The following is a 23950-nucleotide window of genomic DNA, read 5'->3' as shown; positions in this document are numbered from 1 at the left end:
GGATCAGTGCCAGCCTATGAACATATGAAGAAGCTGATGGAAACCGTATACAGCACCCTACATTTCAGCTACTCAAATGTTGGATGTTGTTTTTCAAGGTGGCGTCTTTATAGAGTCAAACTGAAGCAGCTCTTATAAACTTGTGTCTTTATTTAATCGACTAATAGACGGAATCAATAACTGATAAATTATAGTCAATTTATGATACTGATTTATTATTCATGAGAGAATTTAGGGGAATATCTGGTGTTCTGAGAGTATTTCTTGTGCATCATATAGATACGTCCTTGACTTTTCTGCACAGATATTTTACTGAACGTCTTCTTGGCTATCGCTGTGGACAATCTGGCTGATGGAGACAATATTAACAGCAAAGATAAGAAGTGAGAGTAATGTAGTCGACTACGCTATTGATTCCGTCAAAACGACGGAACCCTTGCACAACGGAGACAAATGGAAACCATTGGCACCGGATCCGTCACCATTGAAATGAATGGTGATGGAAACGGAAACCTATGGTTTGCGTTTGTGTCAGTCAGGGCTCCGTTCTGACGGAAAGCTCAGACGGACCATCAGAAAGGAGCCCTGACGCAGATGTGAACGGAGCCTAAGAGGCATCTTTAGCATGTATATGGTGGAGCTCGCAGGGTGGCTAGATAGTATACATAATAACAACACCTATATTTGTGATTACTTTCAGGGGAGGCAAGAAGTCTGGGAAGAAAGAAGATAGCTCCGTTAAGGTAAGGCTTGCATTTTACAATCTTGTATAACAATTTTCTAAGAGCACCAATAATTCTGGCATATTACAGGTGTGTAAAACACCTTACTTCATAAGGAGGTAGAAATAGACCTTGTAGTAATGTTGTAGTAGCCACTGGTATTTATCTAGAGCTTATAGTGGTTGTAAGAGACTAGAAAAAGATGTCTGCTTTCTTCCAGAAACAGCGCCACTTGTGTCCATAGGCTGTGTTTGGTATTGCAGCACAGCAACATTTACTTTAATGTTCTGCAATATCAGACACACCCCATGGACAAGAGAGGCGCCGTTTCTGGTAGAAAGCAGACATTTTCCTGCCATCTTCCTGTTATCAAATACACATGTGTTCATCCTGCAGGTTCCATGTGAAGAAGAAGATCATGAGGAAGAAGAGGGAAGTGAAGAGTGTAAGTAGATGTTCCTTGCTTGATGTCTTGTAGTGATAGTTACATTTTTGTCATTCGTTAAATCGATGGCAAAATGTCTTTTTGTCCCTTCAGCAGCTGAAGATGAGGAAGATGAAGAGGGAAGTCTACCGGATTCTCACCTGGATAAACTTGCAGAGTTTGCACCGAAGGAGAAAGTTCTCCCAATACCAGAGGGCAGTGCCTTCTTCATTTTGAGCAACACCAACCTGTAAGAGGCTATATAATACTGTTATGTAATTCTGTGTCGCTAATGCCTATAGATTTTGGGACTATGGGCTTTGGAGAATTGGGCTATTACAGCCACATTTTCAATATCTAGTTGTAACATATTGCATGCCAGTGGTCTAGCGAATGAGGTCTGGAAAATTGTAAGTCTCTGCTTTTATTAGGGTCTGTACTAAGGAAAAAGTGTATGTTGGATGCTTCTGTAACTGTGTGGTGGGCCTCACTGTTGAGGTGGCACCCAGTATCTGATAAGACGCGGGATACCTCCCATTCATGTCGGATTCAGCAGGACAGTCCCACTGTTCCCAGACACAATCTACCAAAAATCACTTTATCCAAGAAGACATTTTCATATGCAGGTTGGCACCCGAACAGAAAAAGAAAGTTAATTTCCTTCTTCTAGCAGTAGAGGCAGTAGAATAAAGTAAGTGTTGTACTGACTGTGGACACGGTGCCTGTTACTGGAGGATCAGAGGCTGGTACTAGATATTCTATGGCTGATACTGGGGATGGCACTGGTGGCATTCTACATGTTCTTCTTTCGGCATGAGTGTACGCTGCTAGTGAGGTCCAGGCATTGCCATGGTTTGGCTGGTGAATCCCAGAAGAAACCGTTTAAGAAACAATGTTCTGGAGTAGAATCAATGATTTAGAACAGTCCCCTAAGGGTTCATTTGTGGAGTACAATGGACAATATCCATGTGATGGACACTGTTCTCCCTGACTCGCATAGATCTCTCTAGTATTTAAGGACTCGTAGATATATCAGCAAGTTATCAATCTATTGTCTCCCGTAGTTCTGTATCACAGACCAGTCTCAGTTTATATTAGGAAAGATTATTTCTCATTGTATCATGTATTAACAATATTGCTTCGGATTCCCGTTCCTCATTACCCTTTTGTTTCAGGCTCAGAGTTGGTTGTCATCGATTAATTCATCACCATATTTTCACCAATCTCATTCTGGTCTTCATCATTCTAAGCAGCATCTCCCTGGCGGCCGAAGATCCAATACGTGCCCACTCTTTCCGTAATCATGTGAGTACCATAAAGATGTTTCAAAACATAAGAGGGTGTCATTTTATTAATTTTATCACAGTATGTCATCACTGTTGTCCTCATTGTTTTTGCAGATTTTGGGTTATTTTGACTATGCTTTCACCTCCATCTTCACAGTGGAGATCCTACTGAAGGTGGGGAGATTTTTTTTGTATTCCGCCCTTTCTCCATGACCTCCTTTTTTTTCTTTAGGATTTGTCTTATTTCTATTAGTGGTACTTTTTTCTCTTTCTTTGGGTTTATTACGTCAGGTATCCCTTAGCTTCTTAGTTATTTCTGTTTCTCTGAACCGATATGTCCGCCCTTACAGCCCTGAGACTTCTGTGATCCCTCATTCGCAAATCTGCTTAGCTTTGTGGTTAAAAATGTTGCCTAACCAGGCAGTTTTGTAGCTGAGGAGTTTGCGAGAGCTGGATTATGACCAGTGTACAAGTTGTATTACAAATTAATTTTGCCTATTTGATACTTTACTGTGTTTTTTGTAGCTACCTATGTTCTATGTATATGATAGTCGGAGATAAGCATGTGGAGTCTGGGCCAGCTCCATTTGGGCCCTTAGGCAACAGAGTAACCGTGGACCCCCATGTCTACCTCAGCCTCTGCTTGACAAACATAAAGCATGCCAGATTGCCATAGGCCCCCCAAGCCCAGTGGTCTCTGGCATCTGTCCGGTTTGCCTTGTGCTGACTTTGGCCCTGTGTAGAGAAGTCTTACTTAGGCCCTATGCAGACGAACATATTTTTGCGGCCGCAATTCATTTCAATGGGCCCATGCACACGACCGTGGTTTCCACGGTCCGTGCATGGCCCAGGAGCCTGGACCGCAAAAAGAACGGACATGTCTTATTACGGCCGTGTTTTGCAGTCCAGGCTCATAAAAATTAATGCATGCGGCCATGTGCACGGCCCGCAATTTGCAAGTGACACTCCGCGGCCGTCCAACCCGAAAATCGCGACCGTGCACATAGCTACGGTCGTGTGCATGAGGCCTTACAGCTGCACTGAAACAAACATCATTATTTGGCACTGTTCTCATTCCGGAGCCTCTGTCGGGACTTCCATCGGCAATTCCCTATTTTCAATGGTAAAATAGTGCAGTCTGCATTGCTATTCGTGCCATCAAAAATACTGGAAACTGACGGACCCTATTAAAGTCAATGGGGTCCATCGTTGTCAGTTTGTATCTGTTGGATAATGGATCTGTCATGGGATCATGACTTCTGTCGTTAATGTAAGCCATGATGCTAGTGTGAACAGAGCCTTATATTGATTCTATACACTACATGCTGCATTTCTCTTCCTGGTTATAACAAAACTATATATGTATGTATGTATGTGTATATATATATATATATATATATATATTCTATTGTGCTAAAAAACCTGCGTAACCCCGGCATGAACGAGGCCTGAGCAGTGTATATATATATATATATATATATATATATATATAGCTGTGTCCTTGCCGTGTTCGTACATGTTGTAATTTTTGCTTCTTCTCGTTATTTATCTTTTTACTATCAGTGGTGTAATGCGCCCCCTCTTCCTCGCCCTCCTTGTGTCTCCTCCAGATGACGGCATACGGTGCCTTCCTGCACAAAGGCTCTTTCTGCAGAAACTGGTTCAACCTCCTGGATCTGCTTGTTGTTAGTGTGTCTCTCATCTCCTTTGGGATTCAGTGAGTCAGGAACACTTGTTTCTTCCCTCATTCATTCTCCAGAGGACAGAATTGAACGCAAGCAAAAAGGCCACAAAACAGAAATGTCATTTTAATTAAAGGGGAAATCCAAACAAAATGATCTTCTGATAGGCCATAGATACATGTGAGAAGATTGGTGAGGTCTGTAATCTCTAACCAGCACTGATATTCAGAACAAAAGGGCTCTATAAAGCGCAGAGACCCTTTGATACTGCTGAGAGATTTCTGTTACGGGAAATCTGACACTCGCAACACTGCCATTGATTTGAATGGCCGCTGCTTAGAATATTGTGTCAGATTTCAAGTTATAGAAATCTTAGTGCCATATGGATCTTCATATTGGAAATCAGTGGTGGTCTGAGATGACGGACTTCACCAGTCTTGATCTTCACTGATCTACTCGCATATGACATATTAGAAGATCATTTTGACTGGATTTCCCCTTAAAATAAACAAAAATCACATACTATAAGAATTGACAACATATTGAAGTTAGAGGAGACAAAGACAAAACCCTCGACAGTCTAGTCGATTTCAATATGGTTCATCCTAAGAGAGAACTGTAGTCTTATTGTTGTCGTCATACAATTGTACAATTGCTTTACATGTACATTGCTGTAAGTGCTTGTGCACCCTACTTGGGTCAAAAGGTAAAAACAAGCACCTGTTACTTATCCTAAAAGAAAGAGGATGCAAAGGAAGACGTTATGGTGTATTCACACTTCATATTGCGTTTTTTTGTCATGATTTTTCCAAAATCGTGGCAAAAAATGCGATATGACGGCAACGTATGAATGCATCTTTAGGAGGGTGTTGATAATTTCAGTAAAATTGATGAATTTAGATTATATGGCATCAAGGACTGAGGGAAGTTGTTGTTTTGAAGATAAAAGCACATCATTTGTAATGGACATCTTTTGGGAAGTGATGGTATATGTATAATAAGGGGTGTCAGACTTCGCTGACGGGCAGTGAAAATCAAAGATTACAGTCTACTGCAAAGAAGGCCTGCATTCTGCTGATGACACCTTCAAGGAATTGGTTTGAAGTTTGTTTTTGGAATCTCCCTATCTTGTAAAGGGAGCGACACCAATAAGAACGTTATATTAGGGAATTCATAGAAAAGTCAAGGCAGAGTGTTTTTTACATTGCTGCAAAATGTCACCTCTGTTCTTGAATGATTTTCAGTAGTGGTAGATTTACTATGTTCAAGCCTCACGTAATTCTGTGTGTTGCTGCAGCTCAAGTGCCATCTCCGTGGTAAAGATTCTCCGTGTACTGAGAGTGCTACGTCCGCTGAGAGCCATCAACCGAGCCAAGGGGCTAAAGGTAACAATCTACCACAGAAAAGTATCCACCATTATTCATGAAATTCTACATCATTACATCAAGTACATGTTCGGGTGGTCAGAAAACTGTAGACTGTTAACTCCTTCAGGGAAATAAAGGGAACATAACTGTATACAGCATCAGTCTGCCAGGGTTACTACATGAATGGTACCTCTCTCTTTTCAGCATGTCGTCCAATGCGTGTTTGTTGCCATCCGCACGATCGGTAACATTATGATAGTCACCACCCTTCTCCAGTTCATGTTCGCCTGCATCGGGGTTCAACTCTTTAAGGTGAAAAAAACATATATCAGTCTATTTGTACATATGTATCTATGATGTTCACTTTCAGGTTTCAGCCATAGAGGGCGCTCAGGTCGAACCATCTCCCTGCACTGGACTTTTCTCTCCATAGTCACTGCAATGTTAGCAAATAAAAAGAGGAAAGGTCATGAGGGTCACACTACCCTTTTGTAGGACCCCAATCTTCCTAACATCTCTCATCGGATGATGCTACATTATGTATGTTCCAATCGTGACTTGTAGATCTTAATGACTAGATCAGTGTCTGTGAATCTATATCACCATTCCTGTATATTTTGTCTATACCTCCGTTAGTTATCTGAGCAAACAAAATGACTTTTCTGATTCTAAATAGCTATTTAAATGCTCTGTGTGCTATGAAATAAATGGAATAGCCATAGTAATAGCGTCAGTGTTATTGAATCGGGGTTCAGGGGTCTTGGGTCATTACTTGGACTGGAGCTGGCTATACCCGTTCTATTTTTGTCGGCCCCTAATTTTGACAGGATCTGCCTTCAATGTTATATTATTAGATTTGGCGTGCCCAATGACTGGTTAAGAGTGAAATAAGGGTGGGCCAAGATGGATTTTCCCTACCCAATACTAGGTGCATTTTTGTGTGAATTTTCCATTCTCTTAAGCTGTCCAGACACGATTTTAGCAGAATTTGCCAACAATTTGATGTGTATGGGGCCAGCTAGACTGCCCCCATAATCTGCTGACAGGGAAAACAAGGATTGGGCATGCCCAGTTCCAGGAGACCAACGTTGCCAGAAGTGGAGTCTGGCAGCAGCTTATCCCCATCTTCCTATGACAGTAAACACGCATGCTTGCCTAATTTAAGAATGCATGTTTAGGGTTAGTTCGAGAAGATATTGTATGACCATTAGAGACCATACACCATTTTGGTCTTCTTTGGGCATTCAGACACCTTTATCCCATCCTTTGGCTACCTTGTAACTATGTCGCAACCATGTTTACGGTTTGATGCAATACTTTTTATGCCTTTGTAGTAGCCTTATATGCTGAGGGATTTAGGTGCAACCCCCTATGAATTAGGTCCAGCATGATTTGCTGTTTTAAATGTTTTTAAATATGCTTATGTAGTATGCTTATTTCTAAATAAACTTATTTTTGTGTATTTAGAGTGACTATTTAGTCTTCTTGCTATTAACATACCCAATTGTGTGTTGTCTTGTTATATTAGGGTTAGTGAGAGAAGATATTGTATGGCCCGCAATAGAGACCATACACCATTTTGGTCTTCTTATATAGTGTTCTAGACTTTGCAGTTACAGTACATCACACTGAGATCTATCCTCTGGTAATACTAAGCTAGATAGCGGCAATTTTCTAGATTTAATGTGCACAGCATAGCCAAACTGAGATCTTTAGTTAGGAAACAGGGACCTTAAAGGTGACCTATCATCAGAAATTCATATGTGAAGTGGACTGTCCAATTGACCCTCTAAGCAATACCACCCACATACCGGACACGTGGTGAGTTATCCTACAGTGATTGGGTCTGTTTAAACGTTGCGGACGCGATGTATGAATATACACATACAGTCAGTAAGACTTTATAAGACATCAGGCTTAATAGTAAAAGGACATAGAGAAGGTCAATATCACTCGAAAAATTATGTTTTGGAGAAGATGTGACCAATTAAAAATAGAAAAAATTGCATATTTAATAATACATATTTAGTTGTTTTTTTTGTAAATTCTTTACTTTAATTTTCTTTTTAAAACAAATGACAATAGTAAAGCATTAATATTAGAAAAATAATAATAAAGTAAAAGTATTGCTTACGTTACTTTGAGATACAAATTCTGTTTTTAGTCTAGAATATTTTTACATTTTGTTGCACAAAAGGTTTCATAAACGTTGTCTACCCATGTACTTGCACAACCTCCCCGTAACTTTAAATCACTGCTTGTGTACTTGTTCCTCCTTTCACCTCTTTTCTATGTCACCTGTCAGCTTTAATTTACATGACACCTCTCTGCAGGGCAAGTTTTTCAGCTGTACTGATGAGGCCAAGCATAGTCCGGAGGACTGCAAGTAAGTGCCCTGCCAATAGTAACACGAGCCCCTATACATAGTACTCATATACTTACATAAGCATACCAATAGGTAAGGCTCTGATCACACTGGTGTCATGACTTCCGTTTTTACAGGAGCCATGACGGATATGAGGGAACCATTGTGTAATTGATCCTGACAGATCCCACTTTCTAATGGTCTGTCTGGTTTTTTTGGAGGTGGGGGTTTGTAGGACAGAATAGAGCAGCACACTATGCCACTCTTTGTAATGCTTTCAAAACAAGAAGGCAGACAAAAAAAGACAAATGGCAAAATATATTAATTATAAATAATTTAATTGCGTTTAGTTTAGAATTACGCATATGCCAAGTATAAGGCAATATATAAATTTACCACTACAACAATATATTGACAATGAAAACAATAATAAAATTAATAGAAATGACCAATCTAGTTTATATTGCAGGGCCCTTGCAAACACATTTAGAGATTATGACCTACTATACAATACACAAAAAGTTATATATACAAAGTATTTTTACTTAACGGGGTTGTGCTTAGATTAACATTAACAGTATAGGTAATGAATGTCTGATCACTGGGTCCCCAACCAATCACTAGAACGGGGGTCTCGAGCTCCATCCCCCCTGTTCCTCCCCTCTGCGATCATGCGCCCTACATTCAATGTCTATGAGGCTGACGGAAACAGCCGAGCGCTGTACTCGGCTGTTTCCATCAGTCCCATATACATAAAATGGAGCGACTTGACGAATGCTCAACCTCCATTCAAAGTCCTCCTCACTGCGATTGTGCAGTAAAGAGGAACATGGGGCTCAGGACCCTGGTTTTAGTAATTGGTGGGGCCCCCAGGAATCAGGCATTAATCACTGTTTTGTTAATAGGTGATAAAAGTTGGTCTTGGGATAACCCCTTTAAGCCAATCGTTATTGCTACTTCAAAGGGTCTATTCAAGCGAGCAGGTTCGGGGTGTTTTTTTTTTTCAGCGATTATTGAAAAATTTCACTAAAGATGTGCCATTTATGCTGCAATTTTGCATAACCGTTTAATTTTTTCTGCGGTTTTTCGCATCCAAAAATATATCCACAGAATCTGCTCGTGATGCATAAATGTTCTGGAATCTGGATACACATACACGCCAACTGACCAGACAGAGCTCTGTCCATGATTTAACTTTTCGAACATTTTATATTGTTCTTACCACAGGGGCACATTCATTGTGTACAAGGATGGAGATGTCACCCACCCAATGGTGCGGGAGAGAATCTGGCACAACAGCGACTTCAACTTTGACCATGTTCTGTCTGGAATGATGGCCCTTTTCACTGTGTCCACCTTTGAGGGCTGGCCATCGTAAGTCAATGTGGGGAAGTTAAAGGGACCGGTATATAAAAACAGCCAAGGTTTATCTGTAGTGTTATATGTAGTAAATTAACCTGGATATAATAAAACAACTATGAGCGCTGTTATATAAAACCATCTACCAGAATAGGGTTAATATTAAAGTATGCATTCTGGAAATACCTCAGTACAGTAGTTTGCTACCTGTGGGTCTCCAGCTGTTGTGAAACTACAACACCCAGCATGTTCTGGTAGCCTGCAGGGTGCTGGAGAGCCACCTCCGAGCACATAACAGATCCTTTAGACACTGCACCTAATGAACCAACCTACTACGAACAGTGTATTTGTGAGTCATGTTTCTGAACATGAATGGGTTTTGCTTTCTGATCGCAAAAAAAAAGTACGTTTAGAGACATAATATCAGCCGCAGATCAACATTTCAGTACTTGAGCTCAAAAACATTCTAGGTGACTCTTTGTGTCTTTGCATTCCCAATTGGGCAAGCATTAATCTCATTTTGTCTTACTCTTCCTTTAGGCTATTGTATAAGGCAATCGATGCCAATGGGGAAAATGTTGGACCGATTTACAATTACCGTGTGGAAATTTCTATCTTTTTCATTGTCTACATCATCATTATTGCATTCTTCATGATGAACATTTTTGTAGGTTTTGTGATCATAACTTTTCGAGCACAGGGTGAGCAGGAGTATAAGAACTGTGAGCTGGACAAGAACCAGGTACCAAAAAATACACAACACAAAGATTTATTCATTCACCTGATACTTTTTATTGATTTCTAAACACTTGGCAATGAACTCGTAACTGCACTTTCTGAAAACTGTTGATTTGTCATAGAGACATAGAAAAAGTTTGGATCAGTGGGGGTCCTATGTGAGCCGCCTTCAGCCTAACAAGGAGCGCAGATCACAGCTTAGCGCTTCTTCTGCCCCTTCGTTTCAGCAACAGTGGGGGCCTCCTGGATCCCCATTGATCCAAACTTTTGATATGTCTCTATGATATCAAAAGTTTGCAGAAAGTGCAGGTACTTTTTAAAGAGCACAGGTAATATGACGAGGTTCTATGATTTGGGACATCTCTAAGATGCCCTGCTAGAGGGAAGTCAGTGGGTTACTATACGGCACATAAGGTCATGCGAGCACTTTTTGCGGCTGCTCAGACTCATTCATTCAGACTCACATAAGCTTCCTCGCCAACTAAGAATCACCATCCTGGTCAATTATTAGCCACTTTATGCAATAAACTTTTCTCGTAATACATTTTCCTGAATTGAATGTATTATATCTGTTTAGAGACAATGTGTGGAATACGCTCTGAAGGCTCAACCTCTGCGCAGGTATATCCCCAAAGAAAAATATCAGTACAAAGTCTGGTACATGGTCAACTCCACTGGCTTTGAGTACATCATGTTTGTGCTTATTCTACTCAACACCATCGCCCTGGCAATGCAGGTAAATGCCAACTTCAATGACTATATTTATATTCTGCACACATCATACTCTATGGAGATCAGTCACAGTAATTAGATAGATGCAGTATTTGGTTAATGAATTATTCAGACAGTCACTTTCTAATGGGATTTAGTTTTATAAGGGCCTGTTCACATCTGTGTTGGAGGCTCCATTAGGGACCTCTGTCGCAGATCCGGCCAAAAATAGCGGATACAATAGCACATCGTGCTGCACTATTGTTTCCAGTGAAATCACAGACACCCCGACAGAAACCCAACTGAACCCTTTAAAGTCCATGGCTGCTGTCAGGCTCCGGTTGTCTCCATTGGTCAACAGAACTGGCGCTTCCGGTATTTTTGTTGTTCTACTCCTCTGACGGAGTAGAAAAACCGAAACCAAAAAGCAGAAGTGAACAGGCCCTAAGTTTTATTTAATGTACATTAACAAGTGTTGGGTTCTTTGTGTCCTAGTTGGTTATGTTGAAGTAAGTAGTTAGACTTCTAATAAAATATAATAATAATTTTTATTTCTAATAATACCCATATGGACGTGAAGAGTTCACCAACATAGCTATTAAATCTTTTTTTCTGTTTTCTATAAAGCATTATGAACAGTCTCAGCCATTTAATTATGCTATGGACATCCTAAACATGGTTTTTACTGGTCTGTTCACTGTGGAGATGGTGCTGAAAATCATCGCATTCAGACCTAAGGTCAGTCCCCTCCGCTTCACTTTCTTGCTTTTCTAAAATGATTTTCCTGCATTTCTCTCTCTATATAGTCATGATATGTATAGACCACCCGCTGATATACTGCTGAAATTAATAACATTGATTATCTGGTTACAATGGCGCCTGACAAGGGATGGGATATATTGGGCATCAAGTGACCAGTCAATGCTGAAGTTGATGTGTTTGAAGCAGGAAAAATTGGCAAGTGTAAGGATCTGAGCGACTCTTATTAGGGCCAAATTGTGATGACTAGACGAGTGGGTCAGAGCGTCTAGAAAACAGCCGGTCTTGTGTGGGGTTTCCGGTATGTAGTGGTTATTACCTACCAAAAGTGCTACAAGGGAAGACAACCGATGAACTGATGACAGGGTCACGGACACCCAAAGCTCATTGATGCGCATAGGGAGCGAAGGCCAGGCTGTCTGATCCGATCCCACAGAGGGGCTACTGTAGCACAAATTGCTGAAAAAGTTACTGCTGGCTGAAAGAAAGGTGTAAATACTGTAAGTATAATATATGATTTCCAACTCTTGCTATTTTTTGTCTCACCAGCATTATTTCTGTGATGCCTGGAACACATTTGATGCACTTATCGTAGTGGGCAGTCTAGTCGATATTGCGGTGACAGAAGTCAATGTGAGTACTGAACTGAGAGTGATGAAGTATAAACTTAAAGTATTTAAAGGCTAACATCAATCCAAAAAAAAATAAAAAAAAATTCAGATGTGATATAGTTTATACCAATATTCCACTCCACCTATGTCACTGTCACAGGGGTCCAGAAGACTAGGATATGAGATGTTAGGTGGGGTCCCCACACTATAGAGCTGGTTTAGCTGTCCCAGTGTCTGCTTGTTACAATGAAGGGAACCACCAGTGACCACCGCAATGTTTCTGTCACAGTCAGCCTTCCTTGTGGTGGTTTATGGCATTATACTCCCCATTGTATGACAGAGGGCCATAGTTATTGGTTATGACCACAGTATTCCTTGTAGGAGAGAAGGGCAGCATGACTCTCAGTTTGGCTTCTACTTCAATTTCTACTAATACTGTGATGTTTGTGGTAAGAGAGAGTCCTGTATGTGTCACACCATCCATGTATCCAACCTGAGCTTGGGACCAAGTGTCATTGGATGTTTCTGTGGTATGTACACCCTTGGCATGGTGTCTCGGTAGTGAAAATCGTGCTCCCTTTCAAGTAAACAATCAGTAGAGAAAAGTTGAAGGGCTTGTCCAGGATTAGAAAAAGATAGCTGCTTTTTTCCCAAAACAGCGCCACACCTCTCCATTGGTTGTGTCTGATATAGCAGTTTAGATCCATGGAAGTGAATGGAGCTGAGCTGCTATACCACACACAACCTTGGGATCGGTGTGGCAAAGATTTTGGAAGAATACAGCAATGGTTTTCTAATCCTGGACAATCCCTTTAAAGCATTTGTACAGGATTCGAAAAACATGGCTGCTTTCTGACAGAAACAACACCACACTTGTCCACAGGTTGTGTCTGGTATTGCAGCTTAGCTCTATTGAAGTTAATGGGGTTGAGATGCAATACCACACAACCTATAGACATGTGTAGCATTGTTTTTGGAAGAAAGCATCCAAATTTTTCTAATCCTGGACAATCCCTTTTTTTTCTTTATACTTTTTATTGAAGTATTTGAAAATACTTTTTAATAAGGGAAACAAAAGGGAAGAAGGGGAGGGGGACAATGTAAGGCAATAGATACCTATTAGAGTCCATCAAATATCTATCTTAAAAGAGCAAGACAATATCAGATAGTTGGCCAATTTGGGCAGGTAATGTAAGGGGGAGGGGAAAGGGGAAGGAAACGAGAAAACAAAATAACTATTTGTTAGCTCGCTGTGCTTTTAAACAAAACAATGCAGATGATGAGATATTAACATATTTTAGTATGAACAACCCCTCCCACCCCATCAGATGATATAGAGCATGAACGGGGATGGAGATACCCGCAAAGAACCAGCCTACCGCACATCAGGATCCCCGCATCCCCACACAACCCATCACATAGAGTAAGAGATAGGATCAAAAAGACCAGATCAAAAATATATAATGTCCATGGTTCTTGCCCACACCAAAAGACATCCAGGATCCTGATCACAACTTACAAAGTTCTATTCCCGAGGAGAACCTGTTCTTGGAACCAGATTGTTGATTCAAAGCAGCATTTTATTTATTTTCAATTGGATGTTATGTGGCAGCAATATAATAAACGTTTCCCATGTATCCAAAAATTGTTGAACCTGAATTTCCTTATGGAGAGAAGCCTCCACCCAATCCATTTTTAATAAATAGGAAAGTTTATCCAGGAATAATATGAAGGGTGGGGTTTGGACAGCAAGCCAGGTTTGTAGTATGGCTTCCACCCCTGCCGCTGCCACATAGTGTAATAATTTGTGTGCTTCGGGGGAACATTTGTGGATCTCAGGGTCCATATATCCAAACAACCCCCACAATACCGTATTAATGACAAAAGTTGTAAGGCGAGTAGTAGTGAATGTGCCTAAACGGGACCAAAATGTGTGAATGAGAGGGCAGGACCATAAACAATGATAGAGATTGGCATGAGGTGCATGGCATTTAAAACAATGTGAAGTATCATAGATGCCGATATTGTGATCCACAAGCGGGGTCAGGTAAGACCTATTGGCAATTTTAAGTCTCCTTTCCAGGAAGCGGGCCGAAGGAAGATATTTGTGTGCCTGTTCCAGAGCCGCTAGTATGGTGGTGTGAGTTAGGGTCCGGTCATCATTCTGCCATTTAGTTAGAGGGGTCTGGGTTTGAGAATAGTCAAGGGGAATATGAATGAATTGGTAATTCCGAGTTATTTGGCCTTTGGGGGAATTTTGTTTAGGAGCAGGTAAGGATTCCATTCCTGTTCTGGAAATTGTTTTAAAACCATTTTTATATAGCTTTCAACTTGGAGGTAACTAAAATGGTCAATGGGGAGATCCGGAAACTTGAGGCGCATTTCCGAAAGTAAAACAATCCTACGTTCTTCTAGGTGTACAAGTTGTTTTAGGGAGGTAATTCCTAACGTGTGCAATCTATGGAAGATAGAACGTGGGTTACCACCCTGAAAGTGGGGGTTACAAATTATGGGTAGATGAAGAGATATCAGAGGGGAAAGCTGGAGATGGCATCTAATTTTCTGCCATGTCTTCCAAGTGTTAAAGAGTAGGGGATTAGCTATGGACAAACCCTTTAAATATAAAGGGAGCCTTGACACTATTGGAAACCAGTGAATAATATGTCAGGTTTTCTAATAGGGCAAAAAAAAGGAAACAATAATTGGGCACCTTGTATGTCAGGTGTGCCAGATTATTGGAAGTTTACATCAGAATCATTATCTGTAATATACTGATGGTTTCTATTTGTATTCATTGATTTGATCATAATGGGTTTATAAATTGATAAAATAATGTTTGTTTGTGATTAATTGATGTTATCTCCCTATACATTGTCACATGCACCCTTGGATTCATCATCTTGACAACCATCTTCATCATCGTCATCAATGTTACCCTTCATCACCCCCAACTCCTGTCATACATGTATCATGCAGAATGGATGGCATGTCGGGGAGGTAGGTAGTTAATCTTCAGTCATTGAATCCTTCATGGTGTCGTATAATGTATGTCATTTGTAAGGGATTGTAACCAAAGAATAAAAATTTCAAAAATGTAAAGTCATAATATCCGTGCCACATATCTGCCCATACTTTTGTAACAGTTTTGTATGAACTGTAAAGAGACCTCAATAAGAGGCTTTCTTTTCCTCATGTTTAATCTCCCCAACCTCTGAAAATCTTCCCCCTCCTTTTCCGTCTATTACTCAAAGCTCCTTAAAGAGGCTCTGTCACCAGATTTTTCAGCCCCTATCTGCTATTGCAGCAGATAGGCGCTGCAATGTAGATTACAGTAACGTTTTTATTTTTAAAAAACGAGCATTTTTGGCCAAGATATGACCATTTTTGTATTTATGCAAATGAGGCTTGCAAAAGTCCAAGTGGGTGTGTTTAAAAGTAAAAGTCCAAGTGGGCGTGTATTATGTGCGTACATCGGGGCGTTTTTAATACTTTTACTAGCTGGGCGTTCTGACGAGAAGTATCATCCACTTCTCTTCACAACGCCCAGCTTCTGGCAGTGCAGATCTGTGACGTCACTCACAGGTCCTGCATCGTGTCGGCCACATCGGCACCAGAGGCTACAGTTGATTCTGCAGCAGCATCAGCATTTGCAGGTAAGTAGCTACATCGACTTACCTGCAAACGCTGATGCTGCTGCAGAATCATCTGTAGCCTCTGGTGCCGATGTGTCCCCGCTCGTCTGACACGATGCAGGACCTGTGAGTGACGACACAGCGTGATCTCTCGAGAACACGCTGTGTGTCTGCACTGCCAGAAGCTGGGCGTTCTGAAGAGAAGTGGATGATACTTCTCATCAGAACGGCCAGCTAGTAAAAGTATTAAAAACGCCCCGATGTACGCACATAATACACGCCCACTTGGACTTTTACTTTTAAACACACCCACTTGGACTTTTGCAAGCCTCATTTGCATAACTACAAAAATGGTCATAACTTGGCCAAAAATGCTCGTTTTTAAAAAATAAAAACGTTACTGTAATCTACCGAGCAGCGCCTATCTGCTGCAATAGCAGATAGGGGCTGCAAAATCTGGTGACAGAGCCTCTTTAAATTAATAGCAGGAGACGACTATAGAGAGTAAAACAAGATCAGGGACATCACTGATGGCTGGCAGCATCATGGGAAGTAATGTTGTAACCTCATGAAAGCAAACAATAGGTTTCCAATAGCTGTAGGTAGTAAGAAGCAAAAATATGGATTCAAAAAGCCAGTCATTACTAAATGTACAAATGTAGCTATCCATCCCTTCTGCCCATGCATAACTGGTATGTTGTGATCCATACACTCCCCTCCTTATTAAAGGGGTTTTCTTCGCTTTAGACAATCCCTACTTGTTAGAAGGTTACTTTCACAATAAGCTGATCACAAAGTGTCACCTGCTGGGACCACCAGTGATCAGCTGTGATCTGGGGAAACCTTGCAGTAAGTGTTGAAATTCGCTGCAGCGCCACCACAGGGGAAAAAAAACATTACACAGTGTCCATTTATATCAATGGCTTGTCTGTTTAATGCAGGACAAGACGGGTCCCTCAAAGTGAGAGAGGCTCTTTGTAACTGTCACGGCACGGAGTGTGGACCCACTGGGCCGTACCGCGTAGCGGGATAGCAGCTGGCCAACTATGTACAAAACAATGTCTATAGTCCAGAACAGGTACCTGAGGCAATGTAGACAGTAGCGGAGATACAACTTGACTTTCACAGTAGATGGCACAGAAGATGCAGCGGAAGACACGACTTGACTCTCACTATAGATGGCACAGTAGATACGATAGCACGGGATACAGGGTACAGGCAGCAGGAAGGGTAACACTGGGAACTGGAAAACACCGGGAGACCATTTGCAAGACAAATTTTAGGTATACAAAAACGCTCAGGCAAGGAACAAGTGGGCAGAGTCCGTTTTATAGTCCAGCAGCATTCTGGGCTAATTACTGCCAATAGACAGCTGGACACGTACTGGCCCTTTAAGGCCGTGCACGCGCACGCGCCCTGCGGGAATCGGTCTCAGAACCCGGAAGTGAGTACCGGTGTCTCCCTGGAGGGAGATGCTGCCGGGAACAGAGACGTCCATGGCCGGAGCCGTCAGATGGTAAGTCTGAACGATGGTCCGCAGCCATGGACGTTACAGTAACCACTCTCCACTGTGCCTAAGAGATGAGGATCCTGAACAGAGGCCCCTGTAATTCCCAAAGACTTTGAATGGGGCGGCAGCACGCATGCATGACCGCCGCTCCATTCAATGTCCTCCTCACTGCGCTCGAGCATTGAGGAGGAACAAGGGGTTAGGTTCCTTTGTTCTCGCGATAAGTTGAGGTCCCATAAGTGGGGTCCCCAGCGATCAGACCATAATCACCTATCCTGTGAATAGGTGATATTTGTTGATTCTGGGTGTAACCCTTTAACTCAAAATTCCATGATAGGGTATATAAAAATGGGTTTTCTAAACTGGAGAACCCCATTAAATAAAGCCTTTGAGAGTATATATATTTTTAAGGATGTTGTCTGAATTAAAGAAACAGGATTATTTTTTTATTCTTTCCAGAAACAGCGGCACTCCATTACCATCATGGGATGTAACGGATGTTGCAGATCAGCCCAAGTCAAATTTGTAGTTATTTTGGAATCTGTATTTGGTTTATATCAGACTGATATGTGATCTAACAGCTTCGGTCTAAGCACCTGAGTGTTATCTGAGCTCCCATAATGCACTGGTTTTCTGATAACAGAAAACCAGTAGAATTTTTAATTTAGCTTTCTGTTTGAACAGAGAATAAAAGATCATATAATCAAATGACAGTACAAGATCATTATAGCAAAGTATCAGCAAAGATGTTCAACATTTTACGTAGATTTAAACTGGAATATTATATGATATGTTGTGCATTAGTGGAGTTTTCCTTTAAACTGATCACTCTTCTCTTTCCTGATCACTCTTCTCTTTCCTGATCACTCTTCTCTTTCCTGATCACTCTTCTCTTTCCTGATCACTCTTCTCTTTCCTGATCACTCTTCTCTTTCCTGATCAGTCTTCTCTTTCCTGATCACTCTTCTTTTTCCTGATCACTCTTCTCTTTCCTGATCACTCTTCTCTTTCCTGATCACTCTTCCCTTTCCTGATCACTCTTCTCTTTCCTGATCACTCTTCTCTTTCCTGATCACTCTTCTCTTTCCTGATCACTCTTCTCTTTCCTGATCACTCTTCTTTTTCCTGATCACTCTTCTCTTTCCTGATCACTCTTCTCTTTCCTGATCACTCTTCTCTTTGCTGTGCTTCTTCCCAGAGTTCAGAAGATAGCTCCCGAATTTCCATCACCTTCTTTCGCCTCTTCCGTGTGATGCGTTTGGTGAAGCTGCTTAGTAAGGGAGAAGGTATAAGGACATTGCTGTGGACATTTATAAAATCCTTCCAGGTGAGTGCAAACAACATGAAAGGTCTTGAGCCGGGTGCATTAGGTACTTAAACTTTAAGGCCTCATGCACACGACCATAATGGTTTTTACTGTCCGCAAATACGGATCGGTAGTCATCTGCATATACGGCATGCTGTCCGCAAATATGGTCCGTAGTGCATCCGTACTTACGAATCCACAAAAAAAAACAGGGAGGAATCTTGGGTAATCCCCTGGCATCGCATAGCAACGCTTCTGTAATTACGGATGACTACGGATGCACATCCGTAGCCATTCGTAATTACGGAAGCGCCCATAGACTCCTATGGGGAGTCCGTGCCGTAATTACGGACAAAAAACATAAATATAATAAATATACGGAAAAAAAACAATAAATATACGGAAAGGTGTCCGTGACCCGTACAAATTAATTGGTCCGCAATTTCATCCGTAATTACAGATTAAATCTACGGTCGTGTGCATGGGGTAAGGCATCCATGCTTTAAACATTGATATATCCCACACTATATTTATATCTCCTTTATTGCTGCATGTACTGAATCTGTTTTATAAAATGTCCATAACTATGATGACACTTCACTGCAAAGGCTGAAATTGAAGATAACAAATCCCAGACATTTAGCCACTTAGATGCCATAGTCAATAGCGACCGTGGCATCTAAGCCATTAGAAAGAGGGGGATGCTCCCTGCGTTACCCGATCGGCCTTCCTGCAACCAGATTGCAGGGTGCCAATGGTTCCCATGGCAGTCCGGAAGCCTAATGAAGGCCCCCAGGTCTGCCATCTTTCTACTTCTACTCAATCCTGCCAGAGACAGGGCTCAATAGGAGCAGGTAAAAATCACAATACACTGCAATACATAGGTACCAGCGTTCAAACAATTAGACGAAAATCAATAAAATAAAAGTAAAACAAAAAACACCTTTTTTTGTAGTAAACAAAAATAGAAAATATTGAAAGTTTATATTAAAAAAACACTTTTTCCCATTCTTCCGTCAAAGTAATGTAAAAATAAAACATAAGTGGTATCGCCGCATCTGCAAAGGTGCAAACTATTACAGGGTAACATTATTTATCCCACACGGTGTAAAAAATACAAGAATAACAGCCTGAGTTGCTCTTATTTGGTCTCCTTGCTACCCAAAAAATGGAATAAAAAGTAACAATTCAAAGAGGTTTTCTTAGATTAGAAATGTTTTCGATCCTATACATGTGCAGCAACTAAAAACTAGATGTGGGCACAGGCTTTTGCTGGCTGACAAGGGGGAAATCAGAACGTAAAAAATTAACCAAACTAAATGAATCTATGATGACGTCATGTCATCATGTCAAGGGTATAAGGGTATGTTCACACGCTTAACCAAAAACGGCTGAAAATACAGAGCTGTTTTCAAGGGAAAACAGCTCCTGATTTTCAGAAGTTTTTTAAGCCACTCGCGATTTTCACTGCGTTTTATGCTGCGTTTTTTACGGCCGTTTTTGGAGCTGTTTTCTATAGAGTCTATGAAAAACGGCTCCAAAAACGGCTGAAGAAGTGACAGGCACTTCTTTTTCGTGGCTGTTTTTTTATGCGGACGTTTTTCAAAACGGTAACGTAAAAAAACGGCCTGTCGGAACAGAACGCCGTTTTCCCATTGAAAACAATGGGCAGATTTTTGGAGGCGTTCTTCTTCCCATTTTTCGGCCGTTTTTCTGGTGTTTACGGGCCGTGTGAACATACCCTAACAGTGAAGTGGAGATGAAGGCTGGCGGTGTTGGAACGGGGGAAAATTTCACTGGTAATTATATTACAAGCTTAATTTTTTTTCTATTGGGGTGTCAACTGGGTTTTCTGACCATTGGAGAATTCCTTTATCTAATATACCTTGGTAAGTGATTCCGCTGCACATTTCTGTATAGGATAAAAACTCATTTTTAATCGCAGAAAACCGGTAAAGCTTTACCACCTATCACACAGATTATATATCTTAATGGGAGTATAATAACCAGACGGTAAACTGTCCTTGACCCTGTATATCAGTGTCGGTTTTATTATCAGCCTCCGGCTACATGAGCTCTTTTATAAGACTTTTTACATCTCTCCCTATGATTTTGTCCTCCTCTAGGCTTTGCCATATGTTGCTCTTCTGATAGCCATGATATTTTTCATCTATGCTGTTATCGGCATGCAGGTGAGGCAGACGTGTACGGTGTGTGACTATCAGCTTATCATTTACAGTCGCAGTGTGAGCCAGCTTTATGCCTCCAACCTCTGCTTTGTTCTTGTATATAGACATTTGGAAAAATTGCCATGCAGGATGGAACGCAAATAAACCGTAATAACAACTTTCAGACCTTCCCGCAGGCCGTACTGCTGCTCTTCAGGTACGGACATCACCAGCTGTGTGATGATGATGATGATGATGATGATGATGATGATGATGATGGAGACACTACAGCCATAAACTAACACTATAAACATATAGGGTGGCTCATGGGAAAGCAATATCTGTGGGATCATATATAAAATAGGTAGGATCTTGTCTCTAGAAGTGAACATGGCTCTGCAAGTCGTATTTTTGGATTTCTGCTCGCATGTGCTGTACCCATCTCAACCTGAACCAATAAGACTCAGGAGCAATGATCGTGCAGATCTGTTATTTGCCACATATAAAAGAATATAATATAACAATAAAACATAATAATACAAATGCTTTAAGCTTGTTCTAAGGCGATATTATAGCTGATGCCGGCAACTGGACCCAAATTCAGGGTATGAGCATATGTATTATAGTTTATTTAGATGTTTTATGATACTAATCTTATTTTTTGGGAGATGGGGGTGAGGGTAGAAGGTCTCTCACCATATATTACTCAGAAATAATATAAAATTCTTAGTTCTCAGCTACACTGGTGACTTTTCTCTTATTTTTCTTAGATGTGCCACAGGTGAGGCCTGGCAAGAGATCATGTTGGCCAGTTTGCCAGGCAAGAGATGTGACATTGAATCTGACTTTGCTCCGGAGGAAGAATTTACCTGTGGAAGCAACTTTGCCATTGTGTATTTTATCAGCTTTTTCATGCTTTGTGCTTTCTTGGTAAGTAGAAGATGGGTCAGTTCCTGGAGATTTATTCCTTTCTACCAGTCACTTCGCTATTAGCCTGCAGTACTGATCGGAGAATGTAACTGCTTGCTTTGGTTCTTGTCTCCATTTGGTCTCGCAATATATAATTTTCCTGTCTAAACCGTACACACATGATATTTCTCCTATATGGGTTTTTAAAATTCCAGAATATCCTAAGAAAGCCCATAACAACCTGGAAAGACCATGCAAATTGCATTCAGATGTGCCCCATATTAGATTTATACCCAGTGTCCTAGTCCTGCAAGTCAGCAGTGCTAAAGACCAAGATCTGTAGTGCCATCTAGATGCTCTTAATCACATCTAGGACCGTCTTTTTAAAATACCACCCTAAAATAAGACAGTGACTCTAAGGGCAATCTATTAGATGTGTTTAAAGAGGTTGTCCAGTTTAGAAAACCCATATTGGGGAGCAGTTACAAAGAGTATGTCTCGCTCCGGGGGACCTATCCTGGCCTGCGTTACACAAACAACCCATTAATACGAATGAACACTGTGTAATGGTTCATTTCCCTTGTGGTGGCGCTGCTGGGAAATTGAACACTTACTGACAGGTCTCCCATCACGAGGACACTTTGTGATCATCTTATTGTCAAGAGACCCTTCTAACCAGCAGGGACTGTTGAGAGCAGAGAACCCCTTTAAGGAGTTAACACAGTGGGTGCTCAGGAAAACGTATTAGAGGATTGGTGCTGACTAAGGCTGGCTATATACATTCGATGTACGTCGGCCAAACACGCTGATTTCAGCAGATCCGGGTGACCATCTAATCTATATGGTGGCGTCTCGACTCTCCGCCGATGGCAAATGTCGGGGGGATGAAGGGTTGGGCATGTTGAATTTCAACATGCCCATTTCTTTTGTTTGCAAATAGATAAGCCGCTGCCAGAGGAGTCTGGCAGCGGCTTTTTCACTTCTCCCTGTTGAAAACACATGGACGCTCGGCTTGGCATGTCTATGGGGGAGTCGGGAAGAATAGCTGTCGGCTGTACAATTGTTTCAAGTGTATGGCCAGCTTTACAGGTCTCTGCTCCTCAAGTGATGCCTAAACATATTTTACTAGAAGACCTTGGGCGTGCCAAACAACAACCCTCAGGATCAGTGGGATTACAGTAGGCACAGATTAACTCCTTATGTATTTAAAGTGCTAATGTCTCATGAGGAATTGTCCATATGTCCTAGGTCATAGAAAAGGGTCTCCTGCTCAGTACCCCCCCTATGAGCTAGAGTGGCCACCATGTAATACTACATTACATAAGTAGCTGGCCACCTCTTCCCCCTGCAAAATCGGCTTGTCAGGGGTCTCAGGAGGCGGACTCGCAGAGATCAGCTGATCACCATGGCGGCTCTTATTTCAAAATATGTAGTGGAGTAATGATATATTTTATTCTTTTATATTCAATGCCTGAAGGAATCCTTCCAGGAGGCCCTGGTAGATTGCAGGCACAGATGCAGCATTGGTTAATGATGATAATCACGCTTAAAAATATATTCATGTTACCATTTGCATTTTTTTTAATGTGTCCTCCTTCCATTCACTGATGTCCCCCTATTTAGCACTAATCATTGCAGGTAAAAATGAGAAAATTATTCTTCATGATTTGAAGATTCGCCAATCCATAGAATTCAATGGGAGAGTTAATTCATCCATCTAAAGCAAATATCAAATCAATTCGCCAATGCGTCCTAATGGCTGAAACCAATTCATGGACTGGTAGAACTCAAATCAGACCAAAAAATGTCCTTGTGTCTAATTGTGAGCGCTCATGTTCATTAATGTAATGGAAGGTTACTGCTCAGACTACTGAGACACTTGGAAGACTCATTGTTAGATTTCCTTAGGCTTCAGATCTGTATCATGGTGGTGGCATTATCATATGTAAAGCCTAAGTAATTTATTGTAAAATGATATCATAGCGATTGTCCTCAATTCTATGTCCTTGTATCCAGCTGCAATTGAAATCCAATGATGTGAGGTTTTCTGAGGTAAAACCATGAAAATGCCTCGTTATTATCCTCTTGGCTTTATTTCTGAGGCCTTATATTTCCCGTCGTATAATGCAATCCAGCTACTGAGAAGTATTAGGTGACTCAATTTCCATCTAGGATAAGCTGAACCCTGCCTGAAGCGTGAGAGGCCCTGCTATGGATTCAGGCCACAAAACAAGGGCGAAATCTGCAAGGATTCACCTCAGAAATCAATTGGTTATCCCAATACTGCAGAGCCGTCAGTTCATCTAATAAATAGACAGCACTTTTTTCCAGCAGTTTATTGCTGCTATTATTCATTATTCATTTTTTTTTTTCATTTTTTTTTTAAGACGCGAGGATTAAT

The 23950-nt window shown here is 41.2% G+C and overlaps 1 protein-coding gene across 4 annotated transcripts in view; it reads left to right on the top strand.

Annotated features, from left to right (window-relative positions):
* CACNA1F (calcium voltage-gated channel subunit alpha1 F) overlaps nucleotides 1–23950 on the top strand; it is an 86230-nt gene that overhangs the window by 37183 nt on the left and 25097 nt on the right. For 3 of the 4 annotated variants that reach the window (XR_012850302.1, XM_075835281.1, XM_075835280.1), the window contains exons 19-38: nucleotides 305–383; nucleotides 701–743; nucleotides 1119–1167; nucleotides 1261–1396; nucleotides 2322–2451; nucleotides 2547–2606; nucleotides 4043–4149; nucleotides 5412–5499; nucleotides 5686–5793; nucleotides 7815–7867; nucleotides 9074–9220; nucleotides 9746–9947; nucleotides 10521–10679; nucleotides 11282–11392; nucleotides 11963–12046; nucleotides 15001–15021; nucleotides 18365–18493; nucleotides 20599–20664; nucleotides 20766–20857; nucleotides 21411–21570. Coding sequence is in view for 3 of the 4 variants with exons in the window: in XM_075835281.1 (XP_075691396.1) it covers nucleotides 305–383; nucleotides 701–743; nucleotides 1119–1167; nucleotides 1261–1396; nucleotides 2322–2451; nucleotides 2547–2606; nucleotides 4043–4149; nucleotides 5412–5499; nucleotides 5686–5793; nucleotides 7815–7867; nucleotides 9074–9220; nucleotides 9746–9947; nucleotides 10521–10679; nucleotides 11282–11392; nucleotides 11963–12046; nucleotides 15001–15021; nucleotides 18365–18493; nucleotides 20599–20664; nucleotides 20766–20857; nucleotides 21411–21570 (2024 nt within the window). In the remaining variant the exon portion in view is untranslated. The remainder of the gene's footprint in view (nucleotides 1–304; nucleotides 384–700; nucleotides 744–1118; nucleotides 1168–1260; nucleotides 1397–2321; nucleotides 2452–2546; nucleotides 2607–4042; nucleotides 4150–5411; nucleotides 5500–5685; nucleotides 5794–7814; nucleotides 7868–9073; nucleotides 9221–9745; nucleotides 9948–10520; nucleotides 10680–11281; nucleotides 11393–11962; nucleotides 12047–15000; nucleotides 15022–18364; nucleotides 18494–20598; nucleotides 20665–20765; nucleotides 20858–21410; nucleotides 21571–23950) is intronic. The other variant, XM_075835282.1, reaches the window with a different exon arrangement.

Source organism: Rhinoderma darwinii, chromosome 8, assembly GCF_050947455.1.
Source record: "Rhinoderma darwinii isolate aRhiDar2 chromosome 8, aRhiDar2.hap1, whole genome shotgun sequence".
NCBI lineage: Eukaryota > Metazoa > Chordata > Amphibia > Anura > Rhinodermatidae > Rhinoderma > Rhinoderma darwinii.
Note: the sequence above shows the minus strand (reverse complement) of the source record. Positions and strands in the feature narration are given on the sequence as shown.